Here is a 27,521-nt window from a genome sequence, read left to right as displayed (position 1 = left end):
CACCCAAGGGAGTTCTGCAATCCAGAAACGTCACAACCTGCTCCTAGGACAGACTGTGGAGGCGAAATAACAAGCACTTTCGAACTGCAGTTAGATGGTCTGAGAGCTGCCTCCCCGGTATCTTTAAACCCCTTGTCTTTGAAGCGTTTCTATCTGACAGGGTGTAGTTGGGATGTAAAAAGAGGGTGTATGTGTTGTGCTTGGCTCCGTGCCTGGACCCTGATCAGGGCTCAGTGTGTCACTTGTTATTACTGTCTTCCTGCTGTGCTTTGCTTGCTCATTAAGAGACTGGTGGGTAAACTGATTATTTTTGTGCCGACAATAGTTCTTTTTTTGTGGTGTGTGGAGAGATTTCATAAAAAAAGATTATACAAAAAAAAAAAAAAAAAAAAAAAAAAAAAAGATTATACTCCTGTTTTTTTGTTTTTGTTTTTTTTGTTTTTTTATGTGTGAGAGAAGCTGTCAAGATACTGGCAACAAATTGGCAGTTGTCTTGGGTGCTTCCTGTGAGTGGACACAGTGAAGAAGTCATTTATGGGCTGTTGCACCAGGAGAACATGACCCCAGGACTTGTGCAAAGTAGAGAGCAAAAGATTTCACTTTAATACTGAAATCCCTCATACTAGTAACGCTGTGGTTTGTCTGAGTTTGAGGATGGATAAAAGACAGCCCACTTATATGTGTACGCATGTGTGTGTGCGCATGTGTGCATGTGAGTGGGCATGTGTGCATGAGTGTGTGTGTATTTGAGTGTGCATGTGTGCATGAGTGTGTGCAAGTGTGCATGATCCTGAAAGTGTGTGTGTGTGTGTGTGTACTGATAGGCTTATGCTTTCGGGCTCCCACAGCTGCTATAGCCAGGTGGAGGAGGAGCATAGATGTGCATTCCAAATGGGCCTTGACTGTTTCCTCAGTCTTCCATGCCTCAAGTAAGGTCCTCTTTTTGTTTACAGAAAATGAAGATTTGGTTTCTCATCGAGCTAGGTGGTCTGTAGTGCTGATGACTTTGCCAATGGACAATGTTGAAATGCGCTAATGCCTCAGTTACTTAAAATAAACTCACTTCAGTGTAATTTGAGCAGATTTGGCAAGCCCAAACTGGGAGTACAGGCCTGGGGAGCAAATGATTTGAAATTGGGGTAGTCTTGAAAAGTCAGCCTATGAGGGACCTGCCAAGAGTTTGATGTCACAATTAGGAACACTGGGGTGGATGGAGGTGGCAGAGGACTGGTCAAGAGGATGAGGTGTTTCAAGCTGACAGAGGGAATAAAGGGAAAGTACGCAAATGTGATTCGGAGCATCGCCTTGTAGCTCACAAACACACACAGTTATAACTTGTCAATATCCAATGAAAAGTAAAAATAGGTGCTGTTGGCCATGGGGAGAACAATTTGCTCTTGGTGATTAGATAGATAGCGGACTTCCTGGTCTCTGGCGAGCAGTGGTAGGTACATGGTCAGAAACGCCGAAAGAGATGGGGTACAGGTGTTTGAGGGGTACAGGTGTTTTGAGGCTATTGAAGGAACCACAGACTGTAGCCTGATGGGTCTCAAGGAAAAAGAGAGATGAGACACAGAAGAATATATATTGAAACCACAACCAAGAAGCCCTCTGGGACGTTTGTGTTGAGTACTGTGTGTGTGTGTGTGTGTGTGTGTGTTTTTTTTTTTTTTTTTATGATAGTCTTGAAAGGATAAAACGGGGTGGGGGTGGGGGAGAGAATCAACACAAGCCGAGAAAAATGAGAAAAATTCCACTCTATGATGAAAAAACAGCAGGCTCAAAGTCCATATTACCGTGAACTCCAAAGAGGTGAGGGAGCAGAAAAAGTGGCTGCATGCTGAGAACTGTCAATAGATGCCACTCAGGCACGGTGCTGATTGACAGTGCAGCTGAGAAACTTGATTGATCACCCAGAGGCCCACAGCCGCCTGCAGACAGGCCCCTCCGCTCAGTGTCTGCATGGCTTAATTGCCTCACCAATAATAGCATAGGCAACAGTCATTAGTTCAAGTGTTATTCCTCACAGCAGACCTGGGGGTGAACACCCAGAGGTACTAACCTCTGACATGCAGATCACATGGTGTCCTCTCTAACTCAAATAAAAGAAATCTAGCACAAAGCGGGAAGGGGTGTCCCTCAATGATGTGGTGGGAATGGACACTTGTAGTCCCAAGGAAAATGTAAGTGTATGTGGGAGGGCAGACGGCATGTGGAAGAAGAAGAAAATGGTGGCTTTGTTGGTGCAGTTCCTATCGAATCTGAACCTTCAGGCTTTCTGTCATCGGCATCTTCATATTTAGCCTGGTTACATTTCTATACTGAATTGTTGGGGAAGAAATCAGTAATACAGCTTTTATTTTTATTTTTTTTAAATTAACCAGCAAATACATTTTCCCCCTTGGAGGCTGGTTTAATGATTATCCCTCAACAATGTGCATACATATTTAATTAAATCATATTTTTGGTGGGGGTAGTGGTAGTTATTTCAATTTTGTTCTCTGGGAAAGAGGCCTCAAGCTCTGACTTTAATTATACCACGGTTGTTTGCTTAACTTTATCTCTAACAGTCGTGTGATGCTGCCTTGATATCAATGTGATTCCTCCTGGTTGAAATTGAGGTGACACATAAGCTCAGGCTGTTTTATTTTTAATACCTCCCTCACGCACACCCCGGGAATTGAGAAGTAAATTGGTGGACAGCTGATGTCCCCAGGTAAGGTTAGCAGGAGGAGGTTAGCGTGTCAGAAATTCCAGACCTAATTTCAGGTTGGAACCCCTGTCCCATTTCCCAATAAGACCCTTAGCAGCAAGTTTAAGGACTCTTGTAATTTCTTACATCTTCTTTCCCTCCTTCCTTCCTTCCTTCCTTCCTCCCTCCCTCCCTCCCTCCCTCCCTCCCTTCCTCCTCCTCCTCCTCCTCCTCCTCCTCCTCCTCCTCCTCCTTCTTCTTCTTCTTCTTCTTCTTCTTCTTCTTCTCTCTCTCTCTCTCTCTCTCTCTCTCTCTCTCTCTCTCTCTCTCTCTCTCTCTCTCTCTGTCTCTCTCTCTCTGTTTTTCCGAGACAGGTTCTCTCTCCATGGAGCCCTGGCTGTCCTGAAACTCTCTCTACTGTAGACCAGGCTGGCCTCTCTACTCACAGATCTGCTAGCTTTTGTCTCCTGGGTTTTGGGATTGAAGTCATGTGCCACCACTGCCTGATCTCTTCCATTTCTTAGCTTAAATTTCCTCCTCTACAAAATGGAGATTAAAAAAAAAAAAAAATCTCTGTTGCCTTTCGTCTGGGGGTATTTTGATGATTAAATGGAGCAAATAGGGCATTGCTGTATAATGTGCTTGCTTCATCATTACAATACTTTGAGAAGTCAGCCAAAGTCATGGGACTTACACAGACCTGCACCACTTTGCAGGTGGTAGCTGTGTCTTGCCATTCTTTTTTCTTTCTTTCTTTCTTTCTTTCTTTTTTTTTTTTTTTTTTTTTTGAGAGGGGATCCCAGGTTTATTGTTCATCTATGATTAGTCTGGACACATTGTTCGGGCTATTTCTGCCTCAGTTTCCCTCCTGAAAAATGGGAAGCAACTCTGGTGCTACATTATAGGGTCGCTGAGCTGAGGAGAGATGTCAGCATAGAGCCGTCTTGTAGGATGCTGCTCAGGATGCTGCTCAGGAACTCCTGGAGGACCGGCTGATGGGGCGGCTAGCTTCCACAGCCCAAGCCTCCCGTGAGTCTCAGGGTGCCAACCCTTGTATCTCTGCTTCTTTGCTCTCTTTCTCTATTACCCTTGACTAGGGTTCTCTTTCTTTCTTTTTTTTAAAAGAAGATTTATTTATTATTATGTATACAGTGCTCTACCTATACACCTGCAGGCCAGAAGAGGGCATTAGATCACATTATAGGGGGCCGTGAGCCACCATGTGGTTGCTGGGAATTGAACTCAGGACCTCTGGAAGAGCAGTCAGTGCTCTTAACCTCTGAGCCATCTCTCCAGGCCTGACTAGGGCTTTCTTTATGTCTTGGATTCTGTGTGGTTTTTTTGCATGATAAATCACCCCTCTACCCCATCTAGGGGCTTAAAACAACAGGCATTTGTTGTCCTGCACAAGTGTAAGTACTAAGAATTAGGACATAGCTTCACTGGTGGCTCTAGAGCAGGGTTTTAGACAGACCTGTAGTTATCCAAAGGCCTGCCAGAGGCTCTGCTTCTAGCATGGTTACCACAGGGCAGTTGGCTGGAGGTGTCAGTTTCCTACAATGTGACCTGTCCACCCGACCCCCTGGACATCTTCATGGTGTTGCAGTTGACAGCCCTCAATTCAAGTGCTCCAAGTGAGGGAGTGAGTTAAAATGTGCAGTGCCTTTTTATTTTTTATTTTGCAGTGTCTTAAAAAAAAACTATTATTATCATTTTTATTTAGACTGACAGGGTCTCATGAAGCCCAAGCTTGCCTTAAACTTACTATGTAGCGAAGGGTGATCTTTTTTTAATTAAAAAAATTTAAAATTTAAATTATATTTGTGTTATACATGTGTGATTATTATGTGTGGCATAGGTGTGCTACGGTTTGTGTGTGGAGGTCAGAGAATAACTCATCAGAATCAATTCTCTCCTTCCACCACTCTGCCACGTGGATCTCAGGGCTCTTACTCAGGTTGTCTGGCTTGATAATAACTGTCTTAACCTAACCTTGAAAATTTGAACCTCCTACTGTCTAACTAGGCCTGCACCAGCTGAACCACCTCCCGGTTCCATGGTGCCTTCCATAATCTAGTCTTGGGAGTGATACACTGTCATCCTGGCAAGATTCTTTTGGTTTCACAGATCAACCTCGAGAGTGGGAGGGCTAAAGGTCAGGTTCTATGGGGACCATTTTGGGGGGGGGTTGGTAGCACATACATATAGCTTTTAATCCATTTCTTCAGGACCCTCTGTCATGATGAGTGCTCATGTGTTATTAGACTGCTTCATGGGCAGAAAGGCTCCCGGAGACAGCAGAGGTCGTGCACTGTCATCGAGAGTGCGTCCGAGCATGCAGACTTTGGAGTTCTTCAGAACTGAGTTTGAATTCCCACCCAACACTTTCAAGTACTGTGGCTATAAGCAGTGTGATCTCTTGGACTCAGTACTTTCATCTTAAACACTGGGTGCGAGCTCTATCTTGTATGTTTGAGGGAACTCTCAATTGCTATCAGGGTTCAAGGAATAGTGGATCTGTGATCAATATTATTATTATCCTGTGTTAAATTGCTAATAGTTCTTTGATTCTACGTAATCAATTGTAAGGCTCATCTAAAATGCGCAAATGACCTTTTGAAGTGGTTGACTTAAGGAATTTCACTCTCTCGCTTTCCTGCATTATTGGAGCTTGTTTAAAAAAACAAAACAGGCCAGGTGTGGTAGTGCACACCTTTAGTCACAGCACTTGGGAGGCAGAGGCAGGTAGATTGCTGTGAGTTCGAGGCCAGCCTGTTCTACAAAGTGAGTACAGGACAGCTAAGGCTACACAGAGAAACCCTGTGTCAAAAAACCAAAAAACCAAAACCAAACAAACAAAAAAACCCAACAACAACCAACCCACCCCCCAAAAAAACAAAAACAAAACCAAACCAAAACAAAACAAAACAACAACAACAAAACCCCAAACCAACCAACCAACCAACAACAAAAAACCCCCAAAAAACCAACCCTCCCCAAAACCAAATCAAAAAACCCCAAAACCAGCCAACCAATCAACCGAAAAACCAACAACCCCCCAAAAACCCCAACAACTCAAAAAACCCCAACAACAAACAAATAAAACATGTTTGCATGCAGAAACACCTTTTATTTTCCTGTAAATGCACATTCAACTTGCTTTTTCAAAACTGTGAATCAAGGCTGGCATAAGGTTGTAGGGTTTGGCTTGGGACTGGGCAGTACCGCATTCATTACTGACGGGCTAACAATGGGGAGATAGTCACCATGGTTGGCTTCTCAGCGCATGCTTAGGAATGTTCAGGCCTCTGCTACTCAGTTCCCAGCGAGTCCGCTTATGTTCTGTCCTCTAAGCTCTCACATAGCCTTTGAGGGTAGATGTCATCATTACGTTTTGTTTTGAAGATGAGGGGACTCAGGTTCAGAGAGAGCAAGAAAGTTACTAGCGATGAGATGCCCGATCATATCACCCAGTCAAGCCCCAGGCACTGATATTTTAACTCCCCAGAAATGGAGCGCTAAACTGAGTAGTAGAATTTAAAGTAAGTTTTTGCAATGCTGGGCAATATGCTGGCTGTCTAGAATGGCTTCCAAGAGGGGTCAGCCCTCTTGGGGAATATTTTGTAGAGTTTATTTATTTATTTAATTTTATTTTATTTTTGATTTTTTGAGACAGAGTTTCTCTGTGTAACAGCTCTAGCTGCCTGGAACTCACTCCGCAGACCAGGATGGCCTAGAACTCACAGAGATCCACCTGCCTCTGCCTCCCAAGTGCTGGTATTAAAGGTGTGTGCCACCACTGCCTGGCCTTTTGTAGAGTTTAAATGTCTGTCTTTGCCCAGAAAGCCACACCTTTTATTTTTCTTTATTTCTTAAAAAAAAAAAAAAAAAAAAAAAAAAAAAAAAAGGTATCTGCGGCAACTTCCACTTGACCTAGCTACATGTTGAAAACAATAGCAACAGAAGCAAGTGATTTGGCATTTTAAAAAGTTATTTATTTCTTTACAGAAGTCTCAGCGCAGTTGAAATGCACAGTTCTTGTCAGAATTTAATTCACTTGAAGCTTTATGCAGTCAGTATTCCAATAAGCCCTCGTTGACTTCAAGGCTACACAGTCTCTGGTAGGTAGTCGGGAGATATCTGGCACTACCCTGTGAGCCAATCCAGTGCAGTGATTTTCCTCATCTATCTTAGATTGTGAGATACCCGCCCCTCTGCCCCTCAACAGCCAAGCCTTCTGCAGTAGAGAACGAATAGGAATAAACACAGCTGGGGGTGGGGGGTGGGGGGTGGGGGGGAAGGCTTCAGAAACAATAGCCAGCGATTTGCCCCTAGCTGCTATCCCATTTATTTCATGCTTATTTTTTGATCTGTAAAATGGCACCCTTTGCGACTTGCTCTGTATCTAAGCACTCAGTAAAATAGAAACCCTAAAACAGAGCAACCCAAATGGAGACTAATACATCTGATAAATGCCATCAGCAGCCGAGCCGGTGCATTGAATTTGGGTCCAACTGTGCACAAGGTGCTCGGCTGCCCTGGGGAGAGGGAGGGTGAAGTTTTTCTTTTAGCGCAGAGTGTGGTGACTCTAACCTGTTACCGGGAGCAGAGCAGAGGGGACGTGTTCACTATGCCCTCTTCCTTTCCCGCGCCACCAAATACTAACGGGGTATCAAAATGAAGCTCAGTAATACACACAGGGAGTTGTGAGTGCTCGGCCGGGTGCATAAACACAGAGCGATAGGTTCTGGGATGAACAGACCGGACTTCAAGGCCGGCTTTTCCTTTCCGGTCTCAGGGCTTTGAAATCTCATTCACTCCACAGTTCAGCAGGGGGCAGTCAGCAGTTTCAAAAGGAAAGATCATCAGAGGCAAAGAAAGGTTAGTTTCTAGGCCAGGAGCAGTTAGGGCAGGGACTCAGGTGCCTGCATCCTGGGGTTTCTCTTTCCAGGTAGCTCTGACAAGTTTAGCGTTGTGTCTGAACTGGAGAGTTCTTTCCTAAGAGGCACCTGCAATTATTGCAACTTGCGGGGGGGGGGGGGGGGGCGAAGAAGTGGGGTGGCTCCACCGCTCCACCTTTTCCAGAAATTTCAGTTGACCCTAGCATTTCTCGTTTCATGCAAGAGGAGGCATGATTTATGGATCCTGCTAGGTTTCAGACCATAGCTTAAAAGAATACATTAGGAACAGGAGTCGTGAGTGCCGCTCTCCCTATTTTTAGATAGTGGAATCTTAATTGGAAACATAACAAATAGAAGATAGGAAGAATAGAAGAGGATGGTGGCTGAGTTTCCCAACAGGGACCAACTTGATTTGGGGGTTGCAAGATTCTAGTCTTTAAGTAATGATGTTCTTGGTAAGTTTTACTTGGCAAGTGGTCACCTTGATGTGTAATGGACTATGCTTTGATGTGAGGAAAAGTTTTAACTTTTCCCTTTCTCTTTCTACCCCCCTCCCCCCCTCCTCCCCTTGTTTTGAGAAGAGTCACCTTCGGAGCAAAGATGTGTTTCTTCCTTGCCTGGGCTAATTTTATCCCTTTCCATTATCCTTCATTGATTTGCTTTCCCAGGTTTTGAATGAAACTGAGATATATGTGGCTGTTTGGGTCCTTTTGCCTTCTGCATAAACACTAGTTGTTGATGCTTTAATTTCTCTGAAATGGAGCGGTAAATTGAAAAGTAGAACAAACCCAAATATTTGTAGTTCTGGGGTCATTTCCCTGATGACAAGGCTCATTTCTGAGGGAGGGCCACATTAGAGGCTCAAGAATGCTTCTTTCATAGAATCTAAATGTCTTTGCCCACCAGGCCACCTCTCTCTCTCTCTCTCTCTCTCTCTTTCTCTCCTTTTTATAATTGCACAGTGACTTCCATTTGACTTAGGTGGTACCTCACGCAGGGTGAGAAGAGTGGGCTGCAGGTAAATGACCTAGGCTTTTAAACTCTCCACAGTACAGAGTGAAAAGTCTGCCCTTTACTGATGTCTCAGCCTATTTCAAGTGCACAGTTTCTGCAAGTACTGAAATGACGCTAGGCTTTATGGGAGAATCATTTTCATGCCAAGTATTTCCCACTACCTGAGGTTTAGCTAAATGACTAAAAGGAAGGTAGCCTGAGAACTGCAAGGAAAGACAAAAGGGAGATCGATTTGGAAAAAAGGTTTTGCTTTTCCATTTTCTGGGGGGTGGGGGGGGACTTGGTGGGTTTTTAGGTGTGTGTGAATGCCGCGGTGGGATGTTGTCTGATTCTTGCATGGCTCTCACAGCTGTTGAAAACATTAACTCAGTGTGGTCCTGTATCACTCACTGTCAGGGACAGAGGCTGCACCAGATTCTAATGTGTTTCACAGCGAAAGAGGCAGGGATATTTTTACTTTAAAATGATTTCCATGAGCTCGAAGGATTCAAATTACTTCCAGCAGTCCTGTCCGAGAGTTGAAAGGATTTATATGGAATGGGGGCTGTTTTGTTATTTCCAGACCTATTCCTAACCCTGCGGGGGAGTGATGAGATTTCATTCATTTTATATACCTGGAGGGAGGGAGTCAGCTACACAGAGTATCTGGTACTAGGCTGTAGGCCCCCTGCTTTTCAAACAGTATCCTTTTTTTAGTCTTCAGTTTTGCAATCCTGGAAACAGAAAGCCAAGCCCCAGTCTGGGTACATGTTGGATATTCATCTTGCACTGGGGTGTGTTGGTTATGAAGGAGCCGTCCTGTTTGATGCCTGGCACCAACACCAGGTAGCTGCCAACTGCCTTGCAACTCCAGTCCCAGGGGATCTGATACCCTCTTCTGTCCTTGCATGTACTTGCACACATGTGGTGTTTGTACATATACTCAGGGACACACATAATAAAATAATAAGTAAATTAAAAAAAAAAAAAAAGGGTTGTGGGGCTGGTGATGCTGCTTAGTTGGTAGAGTTCTTGCCTACAATGTACAGAGCCTGAGGTTTGAGTCCCAGAACTCTGTAAACTGCACAGGGGAGGAGGAGGAGGAGGAGGAGGAGGAGGAGGAGGAGGAGGAGGAGGAAGAGGAAGGAGATCAGAAGTTGAATTCATCCTCAGCTATAGAAGGGTTTGACACTGGCCTGGACTATATGAGACCCTGAGCGAGGTAGGGGGAGGAGGGGAAGAGGGGAGAGTGAGAGGAAGAGGGAGAGGGGGAGGGGGAGAGGGGGAGGGGGAGGGGGAAGGAGAGAGAATGGGATCTGTAGAGCTGGGTTTGCCAGTTCTGAGTTCTTGCTACACCACACATGAATTGTTTGGCCTCATTTTTCTCAACCATATAATGGGGATATTTGTAGTCAGTTTTCTATAAAATGGGCATAGTTTATATCATATATCTGCCATATTGTTGCTACTGTTTCAGTTAAATGGACAGATGATAAACAATTGCTATTGCAAACTTGTTTAAGGCCACGAACTGTCAAATTAACTATTGTCCTTCATCCACTACTAAAAAAAAAAAAAAAAAAAAAAAAAAAAAAAGGCTGTGGCCCCAAGCCGGCGGCATTTAATGTCTGCTAGCCTGGTCAAGACAAACCAGGTTGAAGTTGGACTGTAAGGAAATCCAGCTGTGGGTGTCAGCATGTCAGAGGTCTGAGGTGGTCTCTTGCTGGTGATGACTTGGGAGTGTTAGGTCTCCTCTGTGCTGTGGTCTTGTAGCTTAACCTCCACGTGCACGTTGGCCATGAGCGTGTTGACAGACGCCAAGTCCACAGTTGTTGCTATTGATATTTAATCCCGTACTAGTTTTTGCAGATGAAAATCTCCCTCTGTGTCATGATGAGGACCACCTGCTAGGTGAGAAAATGGCACGAATCCCTGACCTATGGTGCACAGGACAAATAAAACCACACAGTTTCCAGGAGTTAAATCTGCCCTCTCCCGAGGTGCCTTAGGGGCCAGTGGTTTATTTTCATTATGTCTCTTGTAAAGGAAGCACCAATATTAACAACGCGAACAAAACAAAACCAACAATTTTGTTTGCTACCATATAAAAGTTCCTTAGGGGCCATAGACTCATTTACGAAAATTCATGTGCGCGAAATCCATTTGCAGAAGCAAATAAAATATGTGCTCACAAATGCTCTTTACCTGCTTGGCCTGAGGGGGTAGTTGAAAATGTCTGTGCCTTGCTGTTTATTCTCTGGTGTGGCTTAACAGTCATGCCCCGCACCCCTCCATTTGCCTGATGCTAGACCATTTGAACCTACAGAACCTGGCATAACTCAGCTGGAGGTTAAGCTGCTACAGAGACTTACCAGTTTCTTTCAATGGAAGATACCATCACACCATTATGTCCATGCCCTTGAAAATATTTTGGCATATTCACTCATTAGATTACCTAATCAGAGAAGTGTCTTTGTATTCAGTCATGTTTAGATGTTCATGTCGTTTTGGGTTTTCATATGTTGTTTTCTTCCCTGGTGAAAATTATGCCTACAAGTGTCCAGGTGACAATGTCTAGATGGGGCCCAGGAAGCTGTATTGAGAAAACCAGGAAAAAAAAACCATTGCATGAAAAGTGAAGCGTGCATAAGGATGATCAGAAGTGACAGGAAGCTTATTGGAATCCCAATGCCCCTAGTTGCATTTTCCATATACACATGTGTATATATATGAGAAACACTAAATGGAACCTCATCATGTTGTGTGTATGAATGTGTATATATGTTCATAAGTATATATTCGTGGAGTTGGAGGAGGGAGAGGAAGGTGTAGAAATAATGTAAATACAGTATTCATGTATGAAATTATTAAGAAACCAAAAAAATTAAATTAAAAATGAACGAAGCAAATAAAACCTCATATATTGAAGAATTATATATTTTAATGAGAGATAAATTTAGAATACTGATACACATATATTACTGTGATTATTTTTAAGTTACTGGTGTGTGTTAATTATGCACATTAGCTGGGTTCAGCGTGATTTTCAAACATTAGTACAGTACCAGTAAGTTATGTATACTGACAAAATCCATTATGTCTTTATCAAGGCTTCTTTGCTTTCAAGTTGGCTTTTTAAAAAATTTCCAGATATGCCTTCCAACATGTGCTTCTTACTTCTCTGTGTTTGGCTTATTTCACTTAATATTCTGTCCTCCAGTTTTTTGTTACATTTATTTACCTTATTTTATGTGTGTTAATGCCTTGTTTGCATATATGTATCTGCATGCAGTGTCCATAGAGGTCAGGAGGCAGTGATGGGGCTCCTTAAATTGGAACTACGTACAGTTGTGAGCCACAAGGTGGGTGCTGGGACTTGAACCTGGTCCTCTGCAAGAGCACCAAATGCTCCTAACTGCTGAGCCCTCTCTCCAACTTCATGAATCCTTGAAGCATAGTTTTACAAAAAAAAAAAAAAAAAAAAAAAAACAACCCAAAACAAAAAACCCAACAACAACAACAACAACGCCAGGCATTTCTTATATGTCCTTGGAAATCAGCATGAAATATAATATTTTCTATTTGGCTAAACCGTAGTGGGTTCTTTATCAGGGTGTTTCTTTATCTGCCAACACTTTCTGTGTTCTCATATGCGCAGGCTGTTTTATTATCACACATCCACAGCTTCCTAAGTCGCCTGCACGCAGGCGATGTGATTTCATGGGATGTTGTGCTTGATCACTGGCTGGCAGGAAGGATCTCCAGGAGCTTCCGAAATTCCCGTTAGCCTGGCATCACCTCCATTCTGAGAAATGTAATAAATGCTTAATAATGATTAAAAGTGAGCACCATGAACAGCAACTTAAAAATTATACTCGGTCAAAAACAGGTGATTACAACAAGATCGGGAAATGACAGTCTTGCTGTCGTATGTTGTCATGTGCTTTCTTGGATAGTGAGGAGAGGGCTCCCGGGAGATTGTGCAGTAATCAGGCTGTGCTCACAGACAAGTGTAGCAAATGACTCTCAAGGGTCAAGAAGAACAAAGGCGGAGCCCACTAGCCTTTAAGTTCCTGTAAACTTTCTCCAAAGGCTTCTCCAAACCCTCCAAAGAGGACTAATTGCTAATGAGCTGCGAAGCTGATGCGTTTTTCCATTTTATCTCTTTTCGTTTTCCTTCTGTAACTCTAGGTAGTAGTGTCAATCAAGAGAGATGCTCAGGTGGGCAAAGAGAAAAGATGAGGAAAAGATAAGAGTCAGAGTCTAGTCCAGGCAGATAAACAGCTCTTAAATAAGTGAGACATCTCCTACCCTAAGGGATATGTAATGCAACGAAACAGAAAGATTAATTCTTTTCTATTTGCTTGTTTTTTTAAAAATCAGATTCACCCATCTCCTTAACCAATTCTCCGATTCCCTTCTGCTCTGTTTGGCTCCTGCTTCTGAGAAAACTCAACTGTTTTCAAAGAGTGTGATTTGTGCTGTGTTGCCATGTCCGTGTGCATATACATTCCCCGCAGCCTGCTTTGTCTTCCACCGTTGAATAACTGAACAGCCGTTCCACACTGGGGTGCCTATAAGTGCAGGGGAACACACTGTGCACTGGGAGTTCTAGCAGCAAGGTCTCTAGAAGATGGCCCGGAAGTATTACCACACGCAAACATATTTTAGAAAGTGTAAGAGCATTTCCTTGCTCTTGGTCATTCTGGAGAAGATCAAACAGTTACGTGAAGGGAAGGCCTACTCTGCACAGTTCTAGTCTCTGTGCGGTGTGAGTCCCTAGATGTCTGGGTCAAAACGTATTTAGTCAACGCCTTTGCTCTAACAAGGCCAGAGCTTGCACAGACTCGCTCTGTCTGTACCTGCTCATACCTGGTTTGTCTGTGCATCTTTCAGTCTTTTCTTTCTGTAGAGATGGGTAGGACTTCTAGAACTATTCCCTGGCTTCCAGGAAGAGTGGGGTTTCTTTCCTTTCTCTTCCTTCCCTTCACCCTTCCCTCCATCTTTTCCCCACAGTCTGCTCTATGACGGGAACAGAATCCGGGCTTTTGTATATGCTAGGCAAGTGTTCGTCCCCACCACTCCCTTTTTTTCATGTGCATATGTGGGTGTATGTAAGTGTGTATATTTGTATGGGTATGTTTTGTGTGTGTACTAGCGTGAATGCATTTGTGCGTCATGAAGGTGTTTTGTGTGTACATGTATGTGTGTTTGTGCAGGTGTGTGAATATGTGAACTTGAATGTGTGTGTTATCTGTGCACGTGTGTGTGTTTGTGTGCACATGTGAATGTGTGTGTGTGTGCTTGTGTGGGTGCATTTTGTGTATGTTGTGTGTGTGCTTGTGTGGGTGGGGTGTTTTTGTGAGTGTGTGTGTGAGTGTGTATGCATGCGTGCATGTGTGAGTGCATGCGTGTGGAGGGCAGAGGTTGGTGTCAGATGTCTTCAGTATTTTCCACCTTAGTTTTTGAGACATGGTTTCTCACTGAACCCCTAGCCAGTCTAAACTAGCCAGTGAACCCAGTGGGGCGCCTGTCTCTGTCCTCACGTTCCTCAGTACTGAGGTGGTTGTAGATGCTCTCCGCTCTGCCTGCATGTCCCCTGGGTCCTAGAGATTCAGACTCTTATGCTTGCATAGCAGTCACTGTACTGACTAACCCGTCTCCTGAGCCTACCTATGGGATTAAACACACAAGAGGAAAGACCCCTCTCACAGCTGTCAGTACTTGCAAAGAAAGTTGTCATCTGAGTCATCTATCTGGGTTTATCTTTTTCCTACTGTCAACCCTAAATCTCTGTGATGGCCATCAGCACCTTTCTTGTCTTGTCCTCTCAACGTTGAAGGAGCCACAGCTTGTCATTCTGTGACAAGAGTGTAGAATCTGCAGTGAGTAAGAGCTATCAGAAGTCATGTCTGCTTTTCTGCAGAGAACTCGGGTGCTGTGAGTAATAACTTGGTAGGTGCCGAGAATCCCACAATCTCAGCTATTCTATAAACATGGTGGAGACTCCCTAGATATCCAATTAAATATTTATGTTTAATCAGCTTGTTGAGGAGTATCATATTGTTGGGATTTATAGCAACACAAAATACTTTTATTTTCCTACTCGCTGCTTTCAACTGTGTCACGTCGGGTCCCACTTTCCTATAGAGAAGCAAATTCCTTAGCAACATCTAATTTCCTGTCATTTTCAATTATTAGGAGAGTCTCATTTGGGTATTTAAGACCTGGTCCTGTTCATTAAAAAAAATTAATCTCAAACTTGATTCAAAGAGCACCCTCTCTCCCCCACAGTTATTTGTATTAAACTTGTGTGGGATTTTATTGGTTTGGAGGCATTGTTGAGCCAGGGTTCTGAAATACCTCCTTTCCTTTTGCCTCTGGTTCCTCTGGAGAGGTAGTGCCTGCCAGGTAGGAGGGAGGAAGCTAACATATTTTTGCTTTGTTTTTTTCTCCATGATTGTTAGAATGTCCAGGGTGAGCTTTAGACCCTACTCACTCTGGTTTGAACAGATTCTCTCTGAGGAGGCGCTGTCTGTTGAGGTGCTGCTCTGCACCATGCTGTACTTTGTTTTCTGAGGGCCGTGTCATGCTCTCCATCACGCTGCATGCAGAAACACACTCTGCTCCTTCGGCCTTGTCAGCATTTATACCCCTGATATGTCCTCTGAACCAAGCATGCTGTTGCTTGGACCTTGTGATGCCTCTTCACAAGGGGTCAAAGCACCCAGTAGGGTCTTCTGTCTTTAAAGAACTAGAAAATAGGGCAGGCTTTCTTAGCTTCCTCTTATGAACAACACACTGGAAATGTTTACATTTCGCTGGACATTAGGCTATATAGTCATATCAACCTTACTTTTCAGAGGACACATATCAAGAGGGTATCCTCTCCCCCTTCCTGTCATAGTGGACTACTTTCCCAGGCTTCCAAAATGATGGCCCAGGGACAGTCCCTTTGTGGTGGCAGTACCATGGTGGAGGTGTGGGCTTACTGCTCTGGAAAGGTTTGTCTTGGAAAGTTAGAAAATCTTGACAGGAATTTAGCCTTTAGAAATGGTTACAGGCAGTGGCCTAACCTTCTGACAGAGGGAAGAGAAAAGAACTTGCTTTTTCCATCCGACATCGACCCCTCACAATCCTAAGCATCACTGGTTCCCTGTAAGACTGGCAGGCGAGGCCTATGCTCTGGTGAGCCGGGTGGTATAGGCGAGCTGGTTGGTGGGGAGGACCCGGAAGGCATTGCCTGACTCCAGATGTAGAGTGTAGAGTACTCAAGTCACTTCAGTGCTAGTCCAGGGCAGAGCTGTAGCATGCTGAGGTAGGACTCTGTCATGCCCTCGTCACAACACGTACCCATTGACTGGGCTGGAGAGATGGCTCTGGGACTAAGCACTGACTAGTCTTCTAGAAGACTCAGGTACCTGTATGAATGTACCACGTAAATGTCTGTAAATTTAGTGGTAAGGTATCTGATGCCCTCTTCTGGGCACCTCAGTGCATGAGGTGCACTGGATATTCATCCAGTCAAAACACTCATATGCTATTAAAATAATGACACAATTAAGAAAGTGGAAAACCCCATATGGATGGCTTTATATACCTGGTGCCCCAACTGCATGTTTGTTCTGTTGGGGAGCCCAGTCCCACCTCCAGTCTCATTAAGAAACTTACAGGAGTTTGCGAAAGTGCCTTATGTCATTTACAAGGACACATACACTAATATTTCAGGCATGCATACAGATAACATTTTCATATACCTATGCCTAAACACCTTCCTTTAGTTTGGTATCTGGTATGAGTTGATGTCTAGCGAATATTTTTAATCTCACAGGTGTAAGCAAATCAAGAGAGACCGCTGTTTTATGCCAGATAGTAAGCCTGGCTCCAAGATTGTAGACAATCCCTTGGAGTCCCACTTCTCCTGTGTATGAAATACAGTTAATGACAGTGTCCGCGCAAGGAGCTGTGAGAGTCACAGTTGCTCAATGGGCTGATTCATGTGCAAGCGTCTAAACCTTAGAAGAGCGTCTTGCATGCAGTCGTCTCAAATATTAGGTGTTAGAATGTACTTGTTGGGACTACACAGACAATGGCCCCTTCCCGTGTTTCCTATATCTTGAGTGTTTTTCAATAGATACGAACGGACTAAACTAGCCTTTTCTTTTTGACGAGGCTTTAAACTATTTAAAAGAAGGATCCAGAGCAGAGGTCCAGGCACTGTGAGAAGTCACTCCTCAAGACTAAAGGGACCTTCCCTGGGCTCAGGGTACCAGCAGTCCTTTAGGCAACCATCATTTCAGAGAGCAGGCTGATGAGCTCCCCCGGGTGGGGCAGGCATGCAGAAACAAATGAGCATAGCCGCCGCCGCCTGTATTGGCGAAGTTGCGCTGCGGGAAATTCAAGTGCCAGGCCTGTGTGGTTCTCTCTTCCTGCCCTAATTCGTACGTACTCTTCGTTTGTACCCTGTTGGCTGCATTCAGCTTGACTTTGAAGTACTTGCGTGTCTGCAGATGGATACCGAAGGGAGAAGTTTGACCTAACAGGTTCTTTTCAAATGGCTTTTCAATATTTCATTCATTGTTTCAGCCTCACTGCTTTTCTACCTTGTGATCATGCAGAGCTCTTATTAGGTTTATTGGCTCGCCAGGCTCAGATTGATTTAGCTGAACTTCTGGAACCAGAGGCATCCCCCTTATGCGTTTATTTCTTGCATCTTTTCTATTTTTATTTTTTCATGTCAAGCTTTCATTCTAAATTTACCACCGGTATTAGGACTTAGCAGTCTTGACCTCCCGGCAAATATTTGTCAGGTTGTAATTTTTGTTTGTTACCAACAGCCAAATTTAAACAGGGCCAGTCTTATTCTAATTTGGTCTGCATAAGCCCTACTTTTGGCACTTAGAGAAAGCAATTTTAATTTTTAGCTCTGTCTTTGGTATATGTATCCCCCTATTTCTCATACATTTTAATTTAAAAAAAAAAACAATTTGGGGGCAGTAGAAACTACATTTAAACTTGAATGTTAAACAGAATGTATTTTGACAGGAACATAGGAATATGGAGAGGGCTGGGGCTCGGAGGCTGGGAGACTGGGAGACTGGGAGGCTGGGAGGCTGGGAGGCTGGGAGGCTGGGAGGCTGGGAGGCTGGGAGGCTGGGGCTGGGAGGCTGGGAGGAGATCTGTGTGGGCATCTGTTTGTATCCTATTACTTTTCAGTATGACCTCTAGACTGGTCCCATCTCCCTTAGAGTGCAGTGAGCCGAATGGCAGGGGCCATCCGGCCTGAGGGTGGGTGCCTGTGGTGACAATCTGCAGTAGTAGATTGTATTTGAATGGCTAGGTGGCGTGCGTGTGCTCTTGGGTACGCATGCACATACTTACTAACTTTAGGAACAGAATTTCTGTTTTGGGGCGTTTGCTGGGCACATTATAATAGGTTTTATCAAACCTAATTTTATATATTCTTTTTTTTTTGGACAGGGTCTTATGTAACCCAGACTAGCCTGAAAGTTTATGTATCCAGGCTATCCTTGAACTTTGCTTTCTCCTCCTCCTCCCCCTCCTCTACCTCCTCCTCCTTTCTTCTTCTTTCCAACTATTGAGATTACAGACTTACCTGGATCTAGTATAGATGTATAGTCAGATGCAAAATTCAGATTCAAGCCCCTTACTCAGCCTTGCATAAGTACACAGCAATGGTTCCCTTAACTTACAGGTCTCAGGCAACATTGGGAGCCATGTTCTTTGCTCATGGCTGCTGTTTCCTGTTCAATCAGCACTTCTTGTTACAATTTTATCAGGGAGCTCCAAGTCCTGTGCAGTCTGCGTTTGTCAGCTCAGGCTGGGCCTCCTCCAGGGAGCATTCATGACAGCTCTGATACGGGATGATCTGTCAATAGTCAATAGTCAAACACAGTCACCAGTACACGGCTGCTTATGGGTCCATAAAGAGAAGCTTTCAGATCTACTTTACCCATAGTATCTATGCTGCATTTGAGATACTGTAGCAGAACTGTGACAGAGATCACATGACCGGTAAGCTTACAATATTTACTTACTGGACCTTTGCAGGGGAACATCGTTAACACTGGTCTTGAAGTAAGAGGGCTTCGCATGTCTGCCTTTCACACGTCTGACCTGCAATAAATGTTTCTTCTTTTGTAGTTTATGAAAGCCCTTTTCAATTCAGCACAGAGTTTTAGTATTTGCCAGATAGTCTGTGCACTGAACAAATAATCACGGAATTACACTTGGAAATTGGGGTGAGTCTGGGCAAGAAAGAAAAAAACCCAGGAAGCAATTTTATTTTCAACAGAGGACATCCATTTGTTACTGTTGTCTTATGCTTGTAGAAAAGCCCCTCATAAGAATCTTGCACGCAAACTACCCCATCCCAACACAGAACTCCCACCTGCTACCCATCTCAGCTTAAGAACATGACTCTCGGAACTGGGGAGTGGCTCAGAGGGTAAGAGCGCTGTTGAACAAGCCTAAAGCCCTGGCTTTGGGTCTCGAGCATCCACGTGAAGAACTGGATGTGACTGCATGCCCGTAACCTCAGTACTTGGTGTGCCGAGGGAGGAGAGGATTGCTGAGGCTGGGCGATCTGGCAGCCTAGCTGAGAAACTGAGATCCAGGCTCAGCGGGAGATCCTGCCTCAACAGAATAAGGTGGAGTGTGAAAGAGTAGGATGTGAGAGTCCTCTTTTGTATTCTGCATGGATATGTATACATCCACATACCGCCTACTGCCCCCCGCCCCCGACACAAAGACAGACACATATACACAAAGACCATATGTCTTGTCAAGTTTCTAGAATGGTATGTTCCTACAAGGATCCAAATATACACATGCAATTGAAGATTAGCATTTATTTCAGTATTTAATGGAATCCTTCTGGGCACTTCGTTGTTCCAGTGTGTGTGTGTGTGTGTGTGTGTGTGTGTGTGTGTGTGTGTGTGTGTGTAACTTTGCTTGCATTAACATCAGACTATTTAACCTAGTGGTCTAAAGCTAGACTTACTGGTCTCTCTTCCTGCCTGCCTAGTGGCCAGCCCATCCCCAGGGTGGAATACACAGAAGAAGAAACTAAAACTTGGGGCGTTGTGTTCCGGGAGCTCTCCAAACTGTACCCCACTCATGCCTGCCGGGAGTACCTGAAAAACTTCCCGCTGCTGACCAAGCACTGTGGCTACAGGGAAGACAATGTGCCTCAGCTGGAGGATGTGTCCATGTTTCTGAAAGGTAAGATGTGCAGGCTGCCCTTCTCTAGACCCTATCTCCATTCGCTTTTCAAGGACACACAGTGCACCAATTGCCCCCTTTTCTAAAAGGGAAAAGTAGTGGCTTATGGGGAGGAGCACTGACCCAACAATTACCCCAAACCACCAGTGGGAAGCAGAGTGGAAACTTGGCTGGAGAAATGGATTTGGCTATTGATGCAGCTATGGGCTTGCTGAGGCCTTTCTTTGGGGCTTGCTGTTATAAATAGTAAGCCTCAAAGGACAGCTGCAAAGAATATGGGCTTTGGGCATCTTCCGAACACAAACTATTACTTATACTCATTTCTGCAGATCAGAGGTCTATGATCAAGGTGCTGAAAGGGTGTGTTTCTTTTGCAGGCTTCTGTTCCATGTCCTTTTTAGCTTTTGGAGCTCACCTGCACTATTTGGGCCATGGCTTCTTTATGCCACCCTAACTTCCATCGTCACTTTGCCCTTTCCAACTCATTTTTCCACTTGCTTTTTTCTTCTTCAAAGTTGTTTTGAGACAGGGTTTCTCTGTGTAGCCCTGGCTGTCCTGGACTCACTTTGTAGACCAAGCTGCCCATGAACTTACAGAGATCTGCCTGCCTCTGTCTCCTTGAGCACAGGGATTACAGATATGCACCACCTCGCCGGGCAGCTCTGCTTCCTTCTTATAAAAATGTTTGTGATTTTAAACCCCAGTTGGATAAGCCAGGGTAATATCCTCATCTCAAGGACCATTGCTCGATCACATCTCTGAAGTTCACTTTTGCAAGTTAGACAACGTTTGCAGACTCGGGGTGATTAGGATGTGGGCATCTTTGGAGGACTGTGATGTCTACGTAGCCTATCATTGTGCCTACCTGGACTCTGCCAGACTGCTATGTCTAGCTTTGTCACACTTGGCATGTCTAGCCTTTTCATTCATTCCGTTTCTTGCCACCTCAGTCCCTAAGCTTCTCTCCCGTTTACTGTCCTACTCATTGCTTCCACACAAACATCCCTTTCTTAAACATTATCTAAAATATCACTTTTCCCCCCTCACAAATCGGCTTAGGCACTCTTAGTGACTCTCTTTACTAAAAAACAACAGACAAACAAATGGGGAGGCAGAGGTGAGCAGGTCTCTGAGTTAGAGGCCAGCCTGCTGTACAAAGCAAGTCTAGAACAGTCAAGGCTACACAGAGAAACCGTGTCTCAAAAAACAAACAAACAAAAACAAACTGGTATTGATGACATTGTTAAGGGGTAGGCTAGGTTAGTAAACATTTTGAGTTTTGTCATCCAAGGTTAAAAAAAAAAATGTCTAGGAACTATTCAGGCATTTACATATCCATTTTACTGTGTACATTAAAAAGAACAAAAAACTATCGCCCTGATAGCAACAGGATCTCGGTTTAGACTCCCCCCTTTGCTCTGGCGAATGCGATATCCATCAAAAGCATTCGTATAATGAGACATATAGAGAATAGTGTAGAAAACAGAATTTATTACGCAGTAAAGCCAGGTACACCCTCAAAGGGTGGGAATGGATAATGACAAAGGGAGCAATATTTCAACCTACATTTTACATAGGTTTTACATTACTTCCAAATTCTTTAGAACACACAGCCTTTCCTGTGGGACTTTGCCTTGTCCGTGTGATTGACAGGCCTGTTTGGATAGGCTCTTATAGGAGGGGAAAATGGTGTGTGCCTTTGTTCTTTATCAGAATGCCTCTGCTAGACAGAGATCTGACAAGGTTGAGGCCTCCTGGGGCCAGGTTAGACAGCTATCTGCTGATGACCTTCTGGTGTGTTTAGGATCTTCTCGTCTCCTCCCAAGGACAGAGAGATGATTCAAATCCCATTCCTTTGATAAGAAATTAGACCCCTGCTGTCCAGTTCTTGGTTTACAGGCTGTTGACTGAGAGGGAGGTGCCTGAGCCTCATGTCTTCCAGGCTTACTACTATCTCGCTCCCTACTGAACACTAGGGCACACAGACACAGGACAGGACACAGAGACATAGGCCAGGAGCCGGCTTTGGACAAGCACGAGCTGTTCAGCCTGTGAGGCACCGACTCAGCTCTCTAAGCGTCTTCTGTTGCACCATCCTGCTCATACGATTTGCTCTTGCTGTGAGCTCTTTATACATTTGCTTAAGCTCCATCCTTTGATTCTTCAAGATTCAGGCCAAGTTCTGTGATTCCTGGTCCTGACAGCTAGCGTGACTCCGCCCTGTGCTTCCATTCTAGATTCTATGTGGATTGGGATGCATAATAGTCTTATAGCTGGGACCCCCAGCCCCACCCCACGAGAGCCACAGCTAGTCCTGACTGTGGAGGAGGAGCCTGAATGAATACACTATCTACTATACTCCATTTGTTACAGAGGAGGAGAGCTAGAAAGCCAGTGATCAGCATCACCTAATTAGTACCCGGCTGCATGGTGCGCTCCGCGGTGGTTCAGATAGACTGCGTTCTCCCAGAAACCCCACTGCTCACATTCCTGCCTCCTACGCACACAATCCACACGTTTATAATGGGATCCATTTCTCATAAATAGGACTCACGTTTTGCTCTCTTGTTTCTCAGCCTTAGTCATGAGTACTAGCTCACAAGTTTTTTTTTTTTTTGCCCTATCTGCCACACAAGTTGCTATTTTCACGCGAGCCAGTATAGAGTTCAGTTTGAATCACTCCGTGGCACACAGCAGAAGCAAGGCAAGGTCAGGTGCATGGGTTTTAGCTTCTTTTAATTGGCTCGTTAAAAGAACAAACAGACCTCAATTATAGAAAGCAGAAACATTTTAGACCAATAATATATACAAAATCAAAGTTCTCCATGTCAGAATTTTATAGTTTTATAATTTACATAAAGCAAAGTCCAGAGCTGTTAAGATAAAATAAAAGACATTCCACAGTACTCATGCCCCACAGGTAGGACGCGCTGCTGCAGCTGGTGTGAGGGAAGAAGGCAGGGGCACATGCATCTTTCTGATACTCAGAGGAATAATCTGAGGTGGAATTCTCGGCATGAACATGACACTGCTGGAGGTATGGCTCCAGGGAGGCTGGGAGAGCACCATTATTTCCATGTTGGCACCAGGATTCCCAGGATGCATTTGTTTTATGAACTTAGTTGGCTTTTTTTTTTTTTTTTCTCTTTCTAACTGTCTAGAGGTGCTGTGCCCATGAGTTGCAGATTTCAGAATAGGGGGCCTGTACAGTGCTCGCACCAGTGGGTAAGCCCTCCCGGAAACTATGTTAAGAGAGATAAGCCAGAGCCAAAGACAAAAGGCACATGACACCATTGTGCATGAACTCTAAGATGGTGGAATATATAGATCAGGTTACTGAGGTGGGGGTAGGGACAGACACACACACGGGAGACATCTGTCAGAGGGTATAAAGTCACAGTCATGCACAGTGTCTAGAGCTCTAACTTGTAGCCAGATGATTATGGCTCGGCACACAGTGTTATATAATGGTGATTTTCTAAGAGTAGATTTTTGTGTCACTCTTACCACATACATAAAACTATGCAGAGATGAGTCTCCTAGGGACTAGGAGAAGAGGGAGGGGAAATGCAGTTGGGATACAATATATGAGAGAAGAATAAATTAAAAAAAATAAAAAAGAAGAAAAAGTTTTACATTTTAAACACATAATTTTACTAAGAACAACCATACTCCCAAGATGAGGACAGTCAATTAAATGACCACTTTAAATTACAATATTTCAATAAAACACTATTTTTTTTTTAAAGTAAAACTGAGACCATCGATGACTTGTAGATTCATTTAGCTGATGGTAACTTCAGATTTTACTGTATTCTTATTTTGTTTCTTTCTACCCTAAAGCAATATAGTATGCGGGTTTTCAGGACCACGTCACATCATAGCAAACCATGCAATGGCACAAAAGGCAATGATATTGAATGATGTTAGGAGGCACTTACACAAAAGCACAAAGGAAATGATTCCGAGACACTAGTGGAGGTGTGACACAGCAGTGGTGTGCAGAGTGGATCCCCAGGGGGAGAAATTGGGTGCATGTAGTAAGCATCACTCTACTTTATAATCTTCTCCTACGTGTTTCTTATTCTAATTTGGCTCCTGAATTTAATTCCCCGAAGACATCTCTATCCTTCCTTTTTAATGAACATCTTGTTCCCCTGGAAACCACCGCTCATGAGCACATATCAGTCACCAGAGTCCACAAATGTGATGCCTGTTAACAGATGTCATTCACTCACCAGGAGCTTCAGAACCCAGATGACTTTGTTTCTGAAACATCCTTACAAATAATTGAGACCCTAAAATTTCAACACATATGGACGCATTACTTAATGACCCTTTTCTTCCTACTGGGTCGCTTTGTCCAGTCTTGACATTGCCAAAGTCACTGCCAAAGACTTTTGCCAAAGTGTAAAGGCATGCACAGCAAGTGTCAGAAATGGTAAACGAGCTTTTAGTTCTTAGGAGATTGTTAAGAGAAACAATGAAAATCTTTATGCTAACGACCCATGTGTGGGCCCTCCAGTCTTGGGGTTCGAATTCAGTTTGCTCTTTTTCACTTATCTCTTTAGAGCGCTCTGGCTTCACAGTGAGACCAGTGGCTGGCTACCTGAGCCCAAGAGACTTCCTGGCTGGCCTGGCCTATAGAGTATTCCACTGTACCCAGTATGTGCGGCACGGCTCTGACCCCCTCTACACCCCAGAACCGTGAGTAATGCGTTCAGAGCTAAGATGCATGGAAGTCACGGCACTGTAAGATGGTCAACATTTACTTGGCTTGATTTCATCTTCTTAGCAGTGAGAACCACAGCACTTGTCTGGGGGAGGGGAGATCAGACTGGAAGATCAGCATCTTCAGCTGGTACCTCAGGCCTCTGATAGTCTAGCGTGGGTCATCTCTCTTACTTTACCATGACACTAAGTGTTGTGCTTGGGCCTGTCTCCATTTCTGAAGGGAAACAGCAGCACATAGCCAGGACACACGTGCCTCTTGTTAGGAGGCTCTGCTTGGATTCATTTGGGAGGGTGAGATTCATCACAGCATAAGATCTTCTATCATCATCATCATCATCATCATCATCAGCATCATCATCATCAGCATCATCATCATCATCAGCATCATCATTCTTAAACTCAGAATTCTATGTTATGCTCCTTCTGCAGTCTTAGCTTCTTGAACGTTCTCCCACCATTCATCACTTCTTCTCTTCATTCATAACTCTTCTTCACCTGTCAGCTTTCCTTAAGACTCATCTTGGGGCTGATATATCCATTCTCTCTTCTCTAATGGGAGGGCTAAGAGTAGACAGATAAGCCATAGGGTTGTTTCATATGATGACATCATAGGTGGGCAGTGAGGCTGAGGGTGGGGGCTGTGAACCCCTACATATTAAATAGCCCTACCACAAATGGGATTTTACAATCTTCAAGTGTCAGATGTCCTGTATTCTACTTGAAATACTTGAAAGCATAATATTTATTGGGAAACACCCATGTGCTTGGATCAATTGGGAATGAGACAACATCCTGCTGCCCTGAGTTGATGGGATGGGGAGCGATGGTTTATCAGTATGTAAACAGACAGGTAGTAGTTGTCAGTAGCACCAATGAGGGCTTGTTGGTACTGTGAAGGCAGATGAAGCAGGTGGAGGATACGGAAAACCAATTGTTTTACCTTTTGCTGCGGATCCCCAGGGTACCCCTTGGCAGATGACACTAGAGCAGAGATCTGAATGTAAATATTTCAGGGTAGAAAATTCCAAGCCAGAAGATCAGGGAAGGAAAGACCCTGAGGCTGGGAGCTGGCATGGTCATTTGCCTCCCTGGGCTTCGCTCAGATGAATGCCTCACCCCAATCTTAGGGTAATTTCTTACCTACTGTTCTTCAAGGCACTCAAGTTATCACTTTGCTTATGATGCTGTTTTACTTGACTAAGCGCATGATTAATGGGCTGCCAAGGTCTTCACTGGGGAGCAGAGAGCCCTCGAGGTCCAAGCAGTTAAGTGGCTGATAACTGCGGAGGTGGGCAGGGATTAGACTGAGTTCCTGGAGTCAGCTTCCCCCTCCTAGGCTGGCATGAGCTGCTGGCCAGGTGGGTCCCTGTAGGGTCACTACATTGTTTTTTGTTTTGTTTTGTTTTTTTTTTTAAAGCGCTGTTCAGCTTCTCTGAAAGTGTTTCAGGGTAAACAAAGGTTACTTATAGGACTCCAGACATTTGGAAAAGAAATGCTTCTTAGAGCGGAGTGCTCAAAGGAGCATTGTCAGAGTTAGAAAGGCAATCTCTAAATCTAGCCCAGAGGGTTTACAAATGGCCCTGTTTACAAATAGCAGGCACTTTGTTAGCTCTCTTTGAATAACTGGCCCTCCTGAGACTGGTGATAGCGTGCCAATAGGTATGCAGAAAGAGCGCCAAGGAATGAGATTTTAGCCACAGAAGTCTATAAAATTTGGGGATAATGTGTTACATTTTTTCACCAAAGTACTTCCAGCCAATTCATTCAGCAATATTTATGTGCAGTGTTAGCAGGGAGATACAGCTGATTTTAAGATGAATAAAATATAGTAGGTTCTTTCTGTCTGTCTGTCTTTCTTTCTGTCTGTCTTTCTTTCCTTCCTTCCTTCCTTCCTTCCTTTCCTTTTTGACATTCTGGCAGGGGCGACAGAAGCACAAATAATCAGAAAAGAGTTTGTTTAGGGTTACTACTGCTTGGCTGTGTGCAAAGCATTAGAGGATCCCAGAGGACAGAGTCATTCAGAACAGACAGAACCAGGATGGAAATCGGGAACGGGGAACAGAGAGCTTATTTTTGGATAAGGCCTGATGGAAAGAGAGAGAAGGCGTCTTTCCAAGTCCAGGGAAGGAAGAGAAAACACAAATCTGTGGGGCACGCAGAAGGTACAAGTGAGTAGGTTTCATAGACCAGAGTGGCTAGGGCACAGCTTACGTTAGAGATGATACCATCAGAACACACTACAGTTATTTTGTCAATGCGAGATGAACAGGCTTTGGTTGTCTGGTAGGCACCGGAGAGCTATCCAAGGTCCTGAAGCATGATCAGCTGCAGTTGTTCGCGAAGGATGATTGCGGGCTGCAGAGGTGTGCAGGAAAAGTAGCCAGGCTGCTCATAGGCGCCATATCAGGTGATCAGACAGGGAAGGTCAGCACAAAAGTGAGAGAGTGTGCCTATTTGATGTTCTCTTAACCGCATAGGAAAGGGCTTGAAGATAATTTGTGATTGTAGTTAGCAACAAGGAGAGGGAGGGTCTCTTGTAAAGTTTTTATGGAGAATGCAAATGGTTTGTTATTTCTAGCAATTATTAAGAACATCAGAATAAGACCAGAAAAGGAAACAAAGATTCGGGTTGGAATACGCTGTCCTTGAGACATATCAGGGTTGGGATTTCCTGATAAAGAAAACCTTAGTTCTGGAGTTCAGAAGTGAATTTGAAGATTGTACTATAAAACATTGACAACTCCTCTTAAATCCATCCCCACCCCCTCTACTTCCCTAACGTCGCTTCTTCTCTGTCTTTATAACCTACTAAGTGTAATTTGCGCTGCCCAGGTCTTCCTGTGTCTGGGCGGCTATTGGCCAGAGCATGGCTGGGATATCAGAGGTTACACTCTTACAGAAAGCTGACCCCCCATTGACTGAAGATGACTTATGAGCTCCTTCCCCCACCATGTGAG

At 44.2% G+C, this 27,521-nt stretch overlaps 1 protein-coding gene across 1 annotated transcript in view; it reads left to right on the top strand.

The window, feature by feature from the left end:
* Tph2 (tryptophan hydroxylase 2) overlaps positions 1–27,521 on the top strand; it is a 99,669-nt gene that overhangs the window by 12,935 nt on the left and 59,213 nt on the right. The window contains exons 6-7 of the mRNA XM_051172953.1: positions 19,634–19,830; positions 24,402–24,537. Coding sequence (XP_051028910.1) covers positions 19,634–19,830; positions 24,402–24,537 — 333 coding nt within the window. The remainder of the gene's footprint in view (positions 1–19,633; positions 19,831–24,401; positions 24,538–27,521) is intronic.

This window comes from Acomys russatus, chromosome 31 (assembly GCF_903995435.1).
Source record: "Acomys russatus chromosome 31, mAcoRus1.1, whole genome shotgun sequence".
Classification (NCBI taxonomy): domain Eukaryota; kingdom Metazoa; phylum Chordata; class Mammalia; order Rodentia; family Muridae; genus Acomys; species Acomys russatus.
This window is presented reverse-complemented; position numbering and strand designations above follow the sequence as displayed.